At 37.8% G+C, this 13,700-nt stretch overlaps 1 protein-coding gene across 1 annotated transcript; it reads right to left on the reverse strand.

Moving 5' to 3' along the window:
• Window positions 1-6,744: 6,744 nt before the first annotated feature.
• LOC140170903 (cytochrome P450 2J4-like) lies at window positions 6,745-12,545 on the reverse strand. Its single transcript, XM_072194104.1, has 4 exons — window positions 12,182-12,545; window positions 9,346-10,021; window positions 8,296-8,573; window positions 6,745-6,948 (listed from the first exon to the last, which is right to left on the reverse strand). Exons 1-4 carry the CDS (start codon window positions 12,543-12,545, stop codon window positions 6,764-6,766), a joined length of 1,503 nt encoding a protein of 500 aa, XP_072050205.1. The 3' UTR covers window positions 6,745-6,763.
• Window positions 12,546-13,700: the final 1,155 nt, after the last annotated feature.

Genomic DNA, 13,700 nt, shown 5'->3' on the forward strand with positions numbered 1-13,700 from the left:
GCTTGCAGCAGCTAGTGGTTTAGAATCAAGATCACTTTTTGAGAAAATTGATTTTGTGGTAACGGACCAAACTGCTCATAACTTTAATGTGAATGAAAGAGTTGCATCAAAACTACAAAGTGAACATGTTCCAGACCACTTATTCTGTAACGTGCATCCAACTTTAATGTTCAATCGCGTAATAAAAAAGCAATGGTCTGAAATAGAATCTATGATAGGTAAAGACAAGATCTATTCGTCATTTCTTATTAATGCCACAACAACATCGTCTTGTGTCACCGAGCAAGCCTTAGATTGTCTTACTAGACTTATAAACCACGACTTCGACCACAAAAGTTGGAACAATGCTCATGAATTTGATGATTACATAAGCCCTAAATCAAATAAATCGGTTAGTTTGAAAGACGAGGGATTTAACAGGTTGACACTGACATGTGCTGTTTGTCTCTATCACCTGGAGGATATAGCATCTTTCCTCAATAAGTTTGAACACGTCACAAACCAATTAGCGTGTATTGTCAGATGTCTTATGGACATTGAATTGTTGACGCCCCTTTTTTGTGCAGGTGCACTTCTAGGTCTTCATCTCATCGAGCCTTTCGTTTCTCTAACAACTGCATCCGATACCACCTACTCAAAGCTCATTCCTGCTTTCCATCAACTGTATGATGATTTGCAATTCACAGATCCCAAACGCCTCCTTGATACCAATAATCCAGCATTCAAGTTCATATCTCGTGATCGGTTTCTCATGACGCGATATGATGACGATATATGCCAAGTAATTCAGCAAGCAGTGATGGCATACGAGACCGAAGTTCTCAAGGTACTGCAAATTATGCTCCCACCATTAGCTGCTGGCTTTCAACACCAGAAAGGTGGTATTTTTGGTTTCGCAGAAGAGAGTGAGCATTCTTTATCAAACATGAACAAGGAGAAACTGGATCAAGCACCAGTCAATAATATCCCAGCTGAGAGAAGTGTGGGGTTCATTAACTATGAACTAAGCCGTAGGGGTGCAAAGCAGCTCCAAAGCGCCTCCTCATCACAAGTTAAATGCAAATCATCAGATTTGATTGAAGGAAGGCCTAGTGGGTCATTCAAAGATTATACTAAAGTGGCTCACAGCACTCTACCAGATATAATGAGGGAATGGAACAATAAACAAGAAGCACTTGTGAAAGAAGGACTGCAGAAAAAAGAAATCGCGAATATCGCTGTTGACAAAAGACGGAACAAGGATTTGGATGCACTGAAAAAAATGGAAGGACCATTTACAAGTGCTGCAGAAGTGGAACAATACCTTAAGAGTGATAAAGATGAGAAAACAAAAGTTGGGAGGTTTTACCTTGAAGTTCGCTATGCTAGAGACACAGCTTTATCTTTACCAAAAACCAGCGACGTGTTTAGACTTCTAAAAGACTACAAAAAATTATCTGCTGAAACATATGCTAGAAATCTGACACTGTATTTAAACAATGTCACAGCAAAAGCAGATGCCACTATGCAAGACTTTAATTCAGCAGTTGATGCAATTCTTCACTTGTAGTAGATATATTTTAAAGAGTGAGTTACATTTACCTAAACTCGGACTACTTGAACCAATCTTGAAATTGGGAGCAAAATTCATGAAATCAGGAATAAAATCCTGAAATTTGGGTGAAAAAGGGAAAAATCACAACCCTGACAAGTAGAGATAAGCCTCTTGAGTCAGTCCAATTCACCAAAATAATTTGTTTTGCACTGTATGTCATTGTGTTTGTAATTCTTGCTCATACTATTATGTTTAATGAGTGTATAATGCAGGTTTCACATTGCAAGGGTGCCGAATTCGGCAACCTTATTTTCAAACTTTCAGAGGGCATGTACAGGGGGGTTACAATATTCCGATTTCACTAAAACTGATTTTTTTCTAGTTTATATTGGTTGTCTCCATATTTTGAGCTGGGGGTTTTAATTTTTTTTGAATTATCACACCCCCCTAAGTGATATGTGCTAGTGTCAATGGTTAGCACACAATATGTGCTAGTGTCAATGGTTAATGGTCAAATCCACTCCCATGACAGATATTAATACTGACATTGTTTGCCAGAGTAGCTTCGAACACTTTCAACCACTGAGTTGTGATGCAGTCCTCGACATTATCAAGAAGTCGTGTAAAATCATGCCCCTTGATCCTCTACCTGCCGTCATGATTAAAGAGTACTTACCTGAACTGCTGCCGTCAATCACTCTGATTGTAAATACATCTCTTCAAACGGGGGTCTTTCCGGCCAACCTCAAAGAAGCTCTTGTTACCCCTTTGCTCAAAAAGGCCAATCTCGACATCGAAGACTTAAATAACTTTCGGCCTGTATCTAATCTCCCCTTTCTGGGGAAGGTTATTGAGCGTGCCGCCATGAGTCAACTCCAAGCGTACATCAAAGAACACGACCTTTACAACAACAGTCAGTCTGCCTATAGGCAGTTTTACAGCGTTGAGACCGCTTTACTTCGTGTGATCAATGATTTGCTATGTGCTGTGGATAATCACGGTGAAGCCATCCTCGTGTTACTTGACTTATCCGCGGCATTTGACACGGTAGATCACGATATTTTGCTTGGTAGACTACGTTCAAGGTACGGTGTGTCAGGGAAGGCTCATGAATGGTTTGCGTCTTATTTGGTAAACAGAAAACAATGTGTGATCATCGATGGTGAGGTTTCCGATTCAACTGGACTTGATTGGGGCGTCCCTCAAGGCTCCGTTGTTGGCCCTGAAATGTTTGTACTCTATTCCGCTCCAATTGAGGACATTATCAGGAAGCATGGCCTCTGCAGTCTATCGTACGCTGATGACACGCAATTGTATCTCGTTATTACTCCATCAAATCGTGTTAGAGCACTGGCCAAACTTGAGGATTGTATTGAAGATATTCGTACTTGGATGGCACATAACAAACTCAAGCTTAATGACTCTAAGACGGAGTTACTTCATGTCAAATCACGGTTGCCAAGAACGTTGCTAGCGTAGACATCAACATTGGTGACACTATCGTATCTCCGTCAGAGGTAGTTCGTGATCTTGGAGTCCTACTTGATAATTCTCTTTCTATGAGCAGTCACATTAACAGCGTGTGTAGAAGCGCATCCTTTGCCATCAGAAAAATAGGCAAAATTCGTCGCTACCTTGATCAAGCAAGCGCCGAGAAACTGGTACATGCGTTCATCTCATCCCGGTTGGACAACTGCAACAGCGTTCTATATGGACTTCCCAATAAAGAACTTAATAAGCTGCAACGCATTCAGAACATGGCGGCTAGAGTCATCACGTTGAGTAGGAAGCGTGACCATATCACCCCTGTCATGTGCAAGCTACACTGGCTGCCAATTCATGCTAGAATTGTTTTCAAACTTCTGCTTCTGACTTATAAAGCCCTGAACGGTCAGGCACCCGTGTACATCTCGGAGCTAATTTCGGAGTATCAACCTAATCGAACTTTGCGTTCTTCGTCGCTTCATCTCCTCCAAGAAGCTCCTGGTAGAACTGTCACTTACGGAAGAGGATTTGCGTCGGCTGCGCCAAAGCTATGGAATTCGCTTCCTCTCCTACTCAGGACTCCACAATCTGCAACTCAGTTCAAATCACGCTTAAAGACTCATATTTTTAAAACTGTGTATAATTCTCCGTAATCATGTTTTTACAATGTTTCTTGTGCAACCCGTTGCCAATTTCGCCGCCTTGTATTATATTATCGGTGGTTGTTTTTAATAATCTCTCTTGTGTTTACTGTAGCTTGTAATTGCTTTAATATGTACTTTTTAGCTAGTTTTTCTCTTGTAATTATTATTAGTGTTTTTATCGTATGCCTGTTTTTGGCGTTTATCTTGCCTGCTGTAAAGCGCATAGATGCCTTCGCTTAATGCGCTTATATAAGTCTATGTTATTATTATTATTATTATTATTATTATTATTATTGTTAAAAGGCAATAAGGTGTGTAATTGCAATATTTCCTCTGAATAGGAAAGACTCTCTACATCGAGTTATGTATGCTGGTGGTTCGCAATACTGTTATTTAAGAGAAGGTATCTTCCAAATCCAAATCCAAATGTTTAGGAAATCTAGAAAATTTAGGAAATGTTTATCTACCCACGCTCTAGACAGCATACTTTATGCGGCTTTGCGATGTTTACCATAGTCTGAACATTGGAATGTCTTCCAGTATGGTTCGTGTCACGCTTGAGAATTTGCGACATTTATCATACATTTCAGAAAACTTGTTGAGACAGATCGTGGAGGAGACGCGAATGATGTCCGAATTTTCATTTGCCGTAGCCATAATCAGTCAAGACGATTTCCAACTATAGACGTGGTATTTCTCATTTACTCAGTCAAACGTTTCAAAGAATCCCAGGATCCACGTATTGGATGGGATGTAATTATTAAAATTTTGGGGTCGATACGTTGGGAAATGTACATTGTTAATAAACCTGCCCATGTAAGATGGGATTTTTGCTGTGTAATTTCGCGAGTTGAAATCGCCGAATGACCATGCGTATAAACTCTGGTTTCATGACCAGAGATAACGACCATTTTTTGAATCCAATATGGTGAGCCTTTACCATGTTTACTGTAGAAGTGCTGAAGCACTCGTCAGCTGGTAACTCATTGTCTCATTGACAAAGCATTATTGTCTTAACGTAGTTATTAATTTTGGTGCAAAACGTGAAACTATTCTCCATATTTGGAAATCGCTTGGACTGATGATTAGTTATAGCGCTATTTACTCTAAGGCTTTAGTCATATTGCGGAGTTGGAAGTTTAAGTTGATTGGACAATTCGAATTAATCACAGATCCCTTTTGCACAACTGTTGATGTTTTGACGATCTGCTGTTTACCGTAGAGGATGCTGGTTGCTCAACAACGCAGTTGCCAGATGTTTTTTTAGGAGATCGTCATACGTCAAAACGTGACTGAGATTGTATTGCCCCTCGTCTCGGTTCACTGTGTTACTTGCACCATTTATTGTATCAGACACTAGTAGCAATATGCACCCTCATCATGAAAGAACACGATCATTACAGAAGAGCAAGACAATGAAGAATAAGAAGTCACCACCAAGAAACCTTTTCATACTTGTAGCTATCCATCATGTAGTATCGACAAAATGAAACAGCAGATGGATACTCCTAAGCAGAGGAAGACTAAAAAAAAGCTCACCGCTCACTGATTTTTTAAACCTAGTAAGTGGGGTATTATAAACCATTATTGATTAGTGCATTCTCAACGTGTACCCAGGGGGTGTGAATTCACAAATTGGTCTGCCAAAAATCGCTTGCTGTGCCAAAAATATTTGCCCCCCCTTGACATGCCAAAAACCTTTCCCCCTTTTGACGTACCAAAATATCCTTGTCCCCCTTACACTTGAAAGATTTTGATAAAATTTAAAACCTTAAATTGTCGCAGCGAGGAGAAAATTGTGCATTTAATTGGGTGCCAAACATAGATACGGTTCCCAAAACATCTGTGCCAAAATTGCTTTTCCCCGCCCCCTTTTCAACCTGCTAAAAATCGCTTGCTTCTCCCCTTTCGACCTGCAAAAATACCCCCCCTTTGGCCTACAAAACATTTTGCCCCGCTATAATTCACCAGCAGGGGTACACCCCTTATTTCGTAATATGCCTTTTTTTCTACCATAAAAATTGCTATACCTAAATACAGTAAGCCAAAGAATGAAGGTACCAGTTGTGTTCACCCCTGCATATCCTAAATAAAGACAAATATGTCAAAATTAAAACAAGCAGCCAATACCTGTAATCTTTAGCTCTGATTTAAGGCCTTATTTGTTGAAATTGGTTGGGAATTAAAGAAACGGTGATACGACGCTAGTTTTAACGTGCTAATCAATGTAAGTGCAGCGCTAGTTCTCTTGTTCACGAACGCTTTGTGTACAAATCAATATGGTATGCAATTGAGCAAACTGCAACTTTTAAGTTGGTATCTTCTTTGGGTTTGGGGATTCCGTGTCTTTATTTCTTGAACAATTTCAACAAATGTGGTCTTAAATTCGAGCTAAAAGTGGCAGCCACTGGCTGCTGTTTCCAATTTTGACATATCTGTCTTTGTTTAGGATTTACATGAGGTGAACTTAACTGGTACCTTAATTTTTTTGGCTTACTGTATATGCAGATTTTGAAAGTGCATAATCTATTTTTATAATTCTTTTTTTTTTTTTGTAATATTTTACCTAGCTACAGCTTGATGAAAGTACACAGCTGGCGTCAACGTAAACGGGATTACGTTTAAAAAGTTAATCAGACAAGTAACTGCTTGGAGTTATTTAGAAGGGTAGGTTTTCATTTACAAACATTAATGCAAATCCATTTAATTGATTTATTTACCTAGTACAGCTAGATGAAAGCACGCAGCTGGTGGACTGATGTCAAGTTAAACGGGATTGGAGTTATTTATGGAATTCCAGGTTTTTAATATGAAGTTAAAATACATTTAATTAAAATGATCTTTCCAAATGAGCAATACATTTTACATACAAAATAGCCCTTTTAGCATAGAGCTTTTGCTCCGAACTGTTTTGTTTTTAAGTTGTCACAAAACAATTGGTGTAAAAGGTGAATTTGTGTGATTTTTTTTTTTTTTACTCGAGATAACAAAATCTGACGTCACCATGGGATTCCTGGACTTTGTACATACAATTCAGAAATAATGATGCGCTTGAAAAGTTCCGTGTTCTGCCCCTCCCCCCCAATACTCTGGCCTTAAGTTAGTCACGGCTTTCCACTAGCGTTATAAATGGTTCAGGTGCGTTGACGAGTCCAACTACTCCTTTTAAGGATATAGGCTGGGAATCACCATCTGGCTTCTTGAAGGTAAATCGATGCAACAGGTGAGTAAAGAAAATGTACAGCTCCATCTTAGCAAGATGCTCTCCAAGACATACTCTACGACCTATTTTAAATATGCATAAAAAGGTTGTTAAAGAGTTGTGATTGATATAATTATTCTCCTCCAGGGCTCAGGTTTAATCGTTTTTGTTTTGTTTTTTTGTTCATGGATGTGTTGGGTAGAAGAAGAACGTCTTTCAAGGTCTAAGGATTCAGAAGCCGGTTCTGAAGTAAAAAAAAGGTCACATTCCTCCGGCGGAAGAAGAAGGGACGGCAAAAGGCAAAAAAAAAGTATAAAATTTTTTGAAAAAATGGTACTATACATCAAAATGTGTTGCTTTTATATTCCTTTTTTTTTTGCTCTTCACTTTTTCAAACCACCGAAAAAAAAAATTGGGTCAACCTTTTTGGGCTGTTGAGGAAGGGGCGGCAAAATTGAATTTTCTTCAGCCCCCCGGGGTAGGAGCGGCCACGGTACGCCACTGGTTATGTCCTTTAAGTAGTTATCATGACTTTCTTATTACAATTGAGTATCCTAACCCTTGCAAGACGTCGGCCATCTTTGAACTGTTATTTTCATCCAATCACCACTCAGTGCACCTTTCCTTTTTAACCATTTTCCTGATACCTTTCAGAACCCAATTTGGCGAAAACCATCTGGACGTTTTGTGGACTAAATTGTCTTCGGTCTGCATAAAAGCGGATTTACAAGTGACACCTTACATCCCATTTTGATGGCCTAATCTTACTTATTTCATGAAAAGAACATTTCAGTCGAGTACGCCATGTGAAATCGACAGGATATTGGATCAATGTTCAACTTACTTGCTTACTTACAGTTTTCGGAAATCTTCCTTTTTCAGCAATATGTTACAATACTTGTTTTTTATACCATAAGAAAAATTACTAGGAATCCCAATCTTTATTATTCAGACTCAGATCTTCAGAGCCACGTGTGGCCGAGTGGATAAGGCGCCCGACTCATAATCCATAGGTTGCGAGTTCGTGCCAACGTGTTGTGTCCTTCGGCAAGGCACTTTATCCTCATTGCCTACTGGGGGATGGGGTGGGATTGGATGTTTGTATAGTTGTTTGTTTCAATGTTGCAATATTGGCGCTGATTAAGCTGCTGCCTGCAAATTGCATTGTGTCTGCTTAAGTGTGTTTAATGTACAATTCTAGCTATTTGACCTGCGGGTCACTATTAGAGTTTGAAATAAAACCTTCTTTTTAATAGACGTAATTAATTAATTAATTTGATGTGGGTCATTTTATCTGTATCTTCCGGGGTGTATATCAACAAAAGTAAATGTTGCATGATCAATCTTGCATTTGAAATAAAATGTGTTTTATACTCAATTTAACAGAGTCACAGAATCTGATCTCAAAAGATCAACTACGGCGTCCTTACCTGTAGAAAACGGTATCAGCTCCTCCCTTTCTCGCAAACATCCATCTTTACCCAGAAACCTTTCCGGATTGAATGCATCCGGATTTTTCCACGTATCCGGATCATGATGAACTCCATAGAGATTTGACAATACCACACTGTCCTTAGGGATATTGTAGCCCTCAATGGTAGTAGCTTCTCCACATTGATGGGGGAATCCAAGAGGTGAAATGGAGCCGATTCTCTGGATTTCTAAAAGAGTTGCCGCAGTAAAGGTTAAGTCATCCTTATCAGAGAGCCTTGTTTTGATTTATTCGAAAAAAGGGGAAAATAGATACAAATGATTAGTCATGTGATAACATCTGTTACTAAAAAATCTAAAGATGCACATTACTGCAAGTTTAAATTATGGCATGTCGAATGCAATATCCATCATTACTGCGCTTTAACTTTATTTTTTGGAAATCATTCTCATGACGGTCTCTTTTATTCTCCCGTTTACATCTTACATTGACCTTCACAGCAACACAGATGATCATTGATGGACGGGAAAGTGATATGATATCGCGAATTAAAAAAAAATCAAATTAATTTGATATCAAAGGACATTCCACGTATTCAGAATGCAATTGGTGTGTCTTTGTTGTGCCCTCATCGGTTCCCAGTCATGCAAACGTCGCTATCTGATCTTGTAAGCTTAATGAAACAAAACCCAAAACTTCTTTAAATACCGCTTTTGTTTAACCATTTATTGTACCATGTGGGTAAAGAGGTCGAAAATTATAAGATAATTGACCTGTTCGGTAATTCCCATAAGCCTTTGCGAGTACACCTGAGAACTCGTCATTTTATGTCACGCCGATCTGCGCCGATGCGCACATCGTTCATTAAAACATGCGCATTGCAAGTCGGCGTGACGTCAAATGACGAGTTATCAGGTGTACTCGCAAAGACTTATGGGATTTACCGAAAAGGGCAATTGAAAGTATTTCGTTTGCAGAGCATAATGATCAATGTAAATACTATGAGCAAATAACAAAACACTCCCCAAACATTATTATCAGCCCTCACCTTGGAAGTCGATTACGGCCCACAACTGCATCTATTTCCTGCTGGACACGCTTCTGGATCTCCGGATAGGCCATCATGTACTTAACTGCCCAATGTAAGGTTGTGGCAGTTGTTTCCGTTCCAGCTCCAAAAAGAGCCTCAATTGTCAACGGCATGGTTTTGGTCTTCACATGTGATCCACGTGCAGGCTTTTGACTTGATTCAATTTCGTTCAAATAAACATCGATATAATCGTTTGGATTGTCGGGATCGCGAGCTGATTCATGCTGCTCTACTACACCAGTGATGAAGTTAATAACGTTAAAAATATTATTTTTCAGCTGCCTATAATGGCCGGGTTGGAAATATTTAGCGATTGGGAAAAAGAACTGCACCCCACCTGCGCCGATTAATTGTGCATTTTGGTTTAAAAGTCTAAGCAGATATTTGAAGTTAGAATCAGAGTATCCATACCGCTTACCAAACACAACTGAGCATATGATGTTTGATGTTGCATTTGTGAACAGAGGTTGCAAGTCAAAAGGAGTAGCACGAAACTTTGTTATCTCTTTTGTTAAATACTCGGCCTCCTCTGCAATGCATCCTTCGAAGCTTCTTTTACCTACACCAAAACTGCGTAAGGTTGCCAAGGTGAAGCGTCTTTCCTGTTTCCATTCTTCTCCAGGAGAAAGTAGTCCTGTTACAAAAAAAAAAAGAAACATTCATTCATTCATTGAAAATTATATTTAATACGGTAAAAATCAGATTCAACATTGGCGACTTCTACCAGCGTCAATAAATAACACCAACGACTCAGTGAAACGGTTGTGGCCACTCAATATTAGCTGAATCCGATTTTTTGACCTCATTCACTGGTAGAAAAATTGTAATGAGAATTCTTTCAAAACGATGAGAATATGTCAAAAGTATGAGAATTGCAAATTTTCTCATTTCTATGGAACTTTCTCATCCAAATGAATGAAAAATTCTAATTAGCGTGTCAACCACCTATCACAATGTTTTAAATTAGGAAATTAAGTTTCAACCGTCATCCTGACGTTCTGTATATCGGGTATATAGCTACAATCAAGTGCAAATTTGCTGTGACCCATCCACGGTTCAATGACTCCCCCACATTATTCAATGTTGAATACCAAACACCGCATTTTTTTAAAATGTGCTATATCATGTATGTTTGCTCCAACATTGGTTGGTGATGGAGGGACGGGATTCAAAATAGGCTGGAAATTATACAAATAAAATATCCTATGGCGAACTTCGTACGGACGGTTTTATTGAACCGAGGGTGCGAAATATGCATATGCAGTTATTAGGTCTATGAATTTCTATAATAATATATTTAAACAACAAAATTGAACATGTTGAAGAAAACCCAAGCATTGATACATGGAAATAGAAATCAGTCAATCAAGATTTATTCATTTAATATTTTCATAATAAGACATTTTAATAATTATGCCATACAGATGAAGTGTAAATTGGCAATGTGACGAAATAGACATACTTGTATCGTTTTACTACGAATATATTTGTTGGCAATGTATTTAGGGATAAGAAAATTAACTTGAAATTTTGATTCGTGCACTTTCCTCATGGTGGACAAAATTTAAATAAAGAAATTTACATGAATTTCTTTTAACACTGTTTGTGTCCATCGTTAGGCCATCGAGTTATATAAAGGTCATGAAAACGTTTTAAAACGTTTTGTATGAAAACACACTACAACAATATTTTTAAAATGTTTTCAAAGTGTTATTGTAAACTTTTTTGCCAAATATTTTGTCAACACTTAAAAAACATTATGTTAAAATATTTGCACCCAGCAAACACAGAAATGTTCTTAGAATGTTTTTTTCAAAACGTTTTAATAACATTTAAATATCGGGTTATATAAAGGTCATTAAAACGTTTTTAAAACGTTATTGCAAATATTTTGGGCAAACCTTTTTCGCAAAATATTTTTTCAACCCCAAAATAACATTCGGTTTAGAATGTTTGGTATCAAGTTTTCAAAAATGTTTTTGCAATGTTATTAAAACGTTTTTATAACCTTTATATAACCCGACATTTAAACGTTTTCTGTAAAACATTTTGTGTTTGCTGAGCAGTAGATTATCAAAAAATGTTATTTAATTCATGAAATAGATGCATTTCTAGGATTGTAGAAATTAAACTTGGTTAAATTTTATGATTGCCAAATCCATAAATACTCGGCTGATGGCTTCTTAAGAAATGACCATTGGGATCCACTTTTCCCGCGGTTTTGGCCGCTGCCCCCCCCCCGCCTTCTAATCCAAATCGCTTCTCTAATAAGTCTCGTTTGTTGGTTCCCATCTTTGTCAAGTAGCTTAGGCTCCTCCCAATTGATGACATGGTCTTCAATTGCAATGTGGTCGGTTATGGCAGATTTGTTTAATTCCGAAGTTAATCAGCTGGGACGAGGCAACAACCATAGATCAAAGGCAGATAACCCACATGTTTGCTGAAAGTAGCCATTTGGATCAGGATCAGGGGTAAAAACACTATGAACATGGACGAGGGGGCATACAAATTGGACACAATATATGACCAGATAATTTTAAAACGGCAACCTGCAAATGTATCGACGTCATTATAACCACCAAGGTATGTCGATATCTAGAAACACTACAGTCATTGCAGATATTCAAACCTTTCCAAATTTAAATATCATTCTATAATCTGTATTAACCTCATCAACCGATACAATTCTTTCAGGAACACCCTGTATCACTAAGGCAAATAATGATCATATTCATCCGGTCTTTGATCCATGATGAAACTCACATCACAAAACCCGTGCACAAAAGAAACTCACCTCCGCTTAGTCCAACATATTCCATCGTTTTGCTAGTAGGTCTGTTGCTAATGTGTGGATTATGAAACGCTTCTTTGATAATGCTGTGCTTATTGAGAACTACAACCAACTTCCCACCAATTCTCATGCTGAAGACTGGTCCGTACTTCGTAGCCATTTTGGCAAACAGTTGTGGAGGGTTAAGTCCAGTACGGTAGAGTGACACAAGAAAGTTTGGTATATAACCTATCAACGGCCATCCCCATGGACCAGGAGGCAGATTTGTTGGTTTCTGCAACCACCATAACACAATCACGAAGGCAACGACACATAATAAAATTGTTTCGATCCCAGAACTAAGCTCTTTTTCCAGTAAACCTATCATTTTAACTATTGTGAGTTAACAACTATATTAAAATTTATATATTCAACGTGTGGAAATTAACACGGTCGATACCCATAAATCTTCATAATAACAATAATAGAACAAAATATGCATGGGATTTGGTTCACTGCTTTTGGAAACAAAGGTCAACAGTGACAGTCAACAGTCACCAGTGACACCGGTGCCAAGTTTAGCATAAAATATTTAATGAACGTTGCCTATTATGTTTTCAAAATTAATGAACTTATTTAAATGACACGCTCCAAGAATGTTCTAAAAATCTTGATAATTATGTTACTGCCATCAAAATAATTGTCAATAAATGTGTGAAAATTTCAGAAATTATATTGCAAGTAAATCAATAAATTGTATACAATATTTGTTCTGTGTTGTCGAAGAAAGCCGATTTTTTTCACCGTCAATATTGTCTAAATTAAAATCTAATTGGTTACATTTTTAATTTTAATTTACATCTAATTGGTTGAATTTTTGGTTTTCATTTACATTTTCTTCATCCGTCACTGACTGCCCCCCCCCTACTTTCACAATCGTTCCGCCACCCCCGGCCCAGTTTCTGTAGGGCCCATGTGGAAAATATAAGGACTTACAATAATGCAATAAATAGCAGAGAAATTTGGTTCTGTGTCTCATTTAGATTTGAAGTTTGCTTAAAATGTATAGGACCTATCGCCTATGGTGTGCACAAAACGATGATCAAGAAAGATTTGAAAGATTCAGAGATGAAGAAAGTGAGATAACATTGGAAAATAAGAAAATAATTGATATTATTTGTGATGAAATAAAACAACTTCCTTTTCTTTTCTTTTTTTTTAACCGCGCTACTTTGCCTCGTTACTATAATATATTAAACGCATATATTCCTGATAATAATATAAAAATGGTGCACCAAATGCCTTCAATTGGGACTTCAATTTTCAAAATCTTACAATTCTCTTAGGGTTGGCTACGGGCCTGACAGAGTAGAGCAATGTTTTCACTGTACATGTAATAATAATGCAATAATGAAAAGTCAATCAGGTATAGTAATGCATTACACTATTAAACAATGAATTTTGAAACAAGAATTAAATGTGTATGACAATTTAGTGTGTATGCTTGTGTATGCCATATTTTTATTTTTAATATCATAAGGCT

Source organism: Amphiura filiformis, chromosome 15 (genome assembly GCF_039555335.1).
Source record: "Amphiura filiformis chromosome 15, Afil_fr2py, whole genome shotgun sequence".
NCBI classification, from domain to species: Eukaryota; Metazoa; Echinodermata; class Ophiuroidea; order Amphilepidida; family Amphiuridae; genus Amphiura; species Amphiura filiformis.

Bases quoted from the DNA above. Each gene is read 5' to 3' on its own strand.
- LOC140170903 (XM_072194104.1), bottom strand. From the start codon at position 12,545: ATGATAGGTTTACTGGAAAAAGAGCTTAGTTCTGGGATCGAAACAATT. The intron at 10,022-12,181 runs GTGAGTTTCTTT...TTTTTGTAACAG, and splicing joins ATATGTTGGACTAAGCGGAG to GACTACTTTCTCCTGGAGAA. The intron at 6,949-8,295 runs GTAAGGACGCCG...TATTTAAAATAG, and splicing joins GCTGATACCGTTTTCTACAG to GTCGTAGAGTATGTCTTGGA.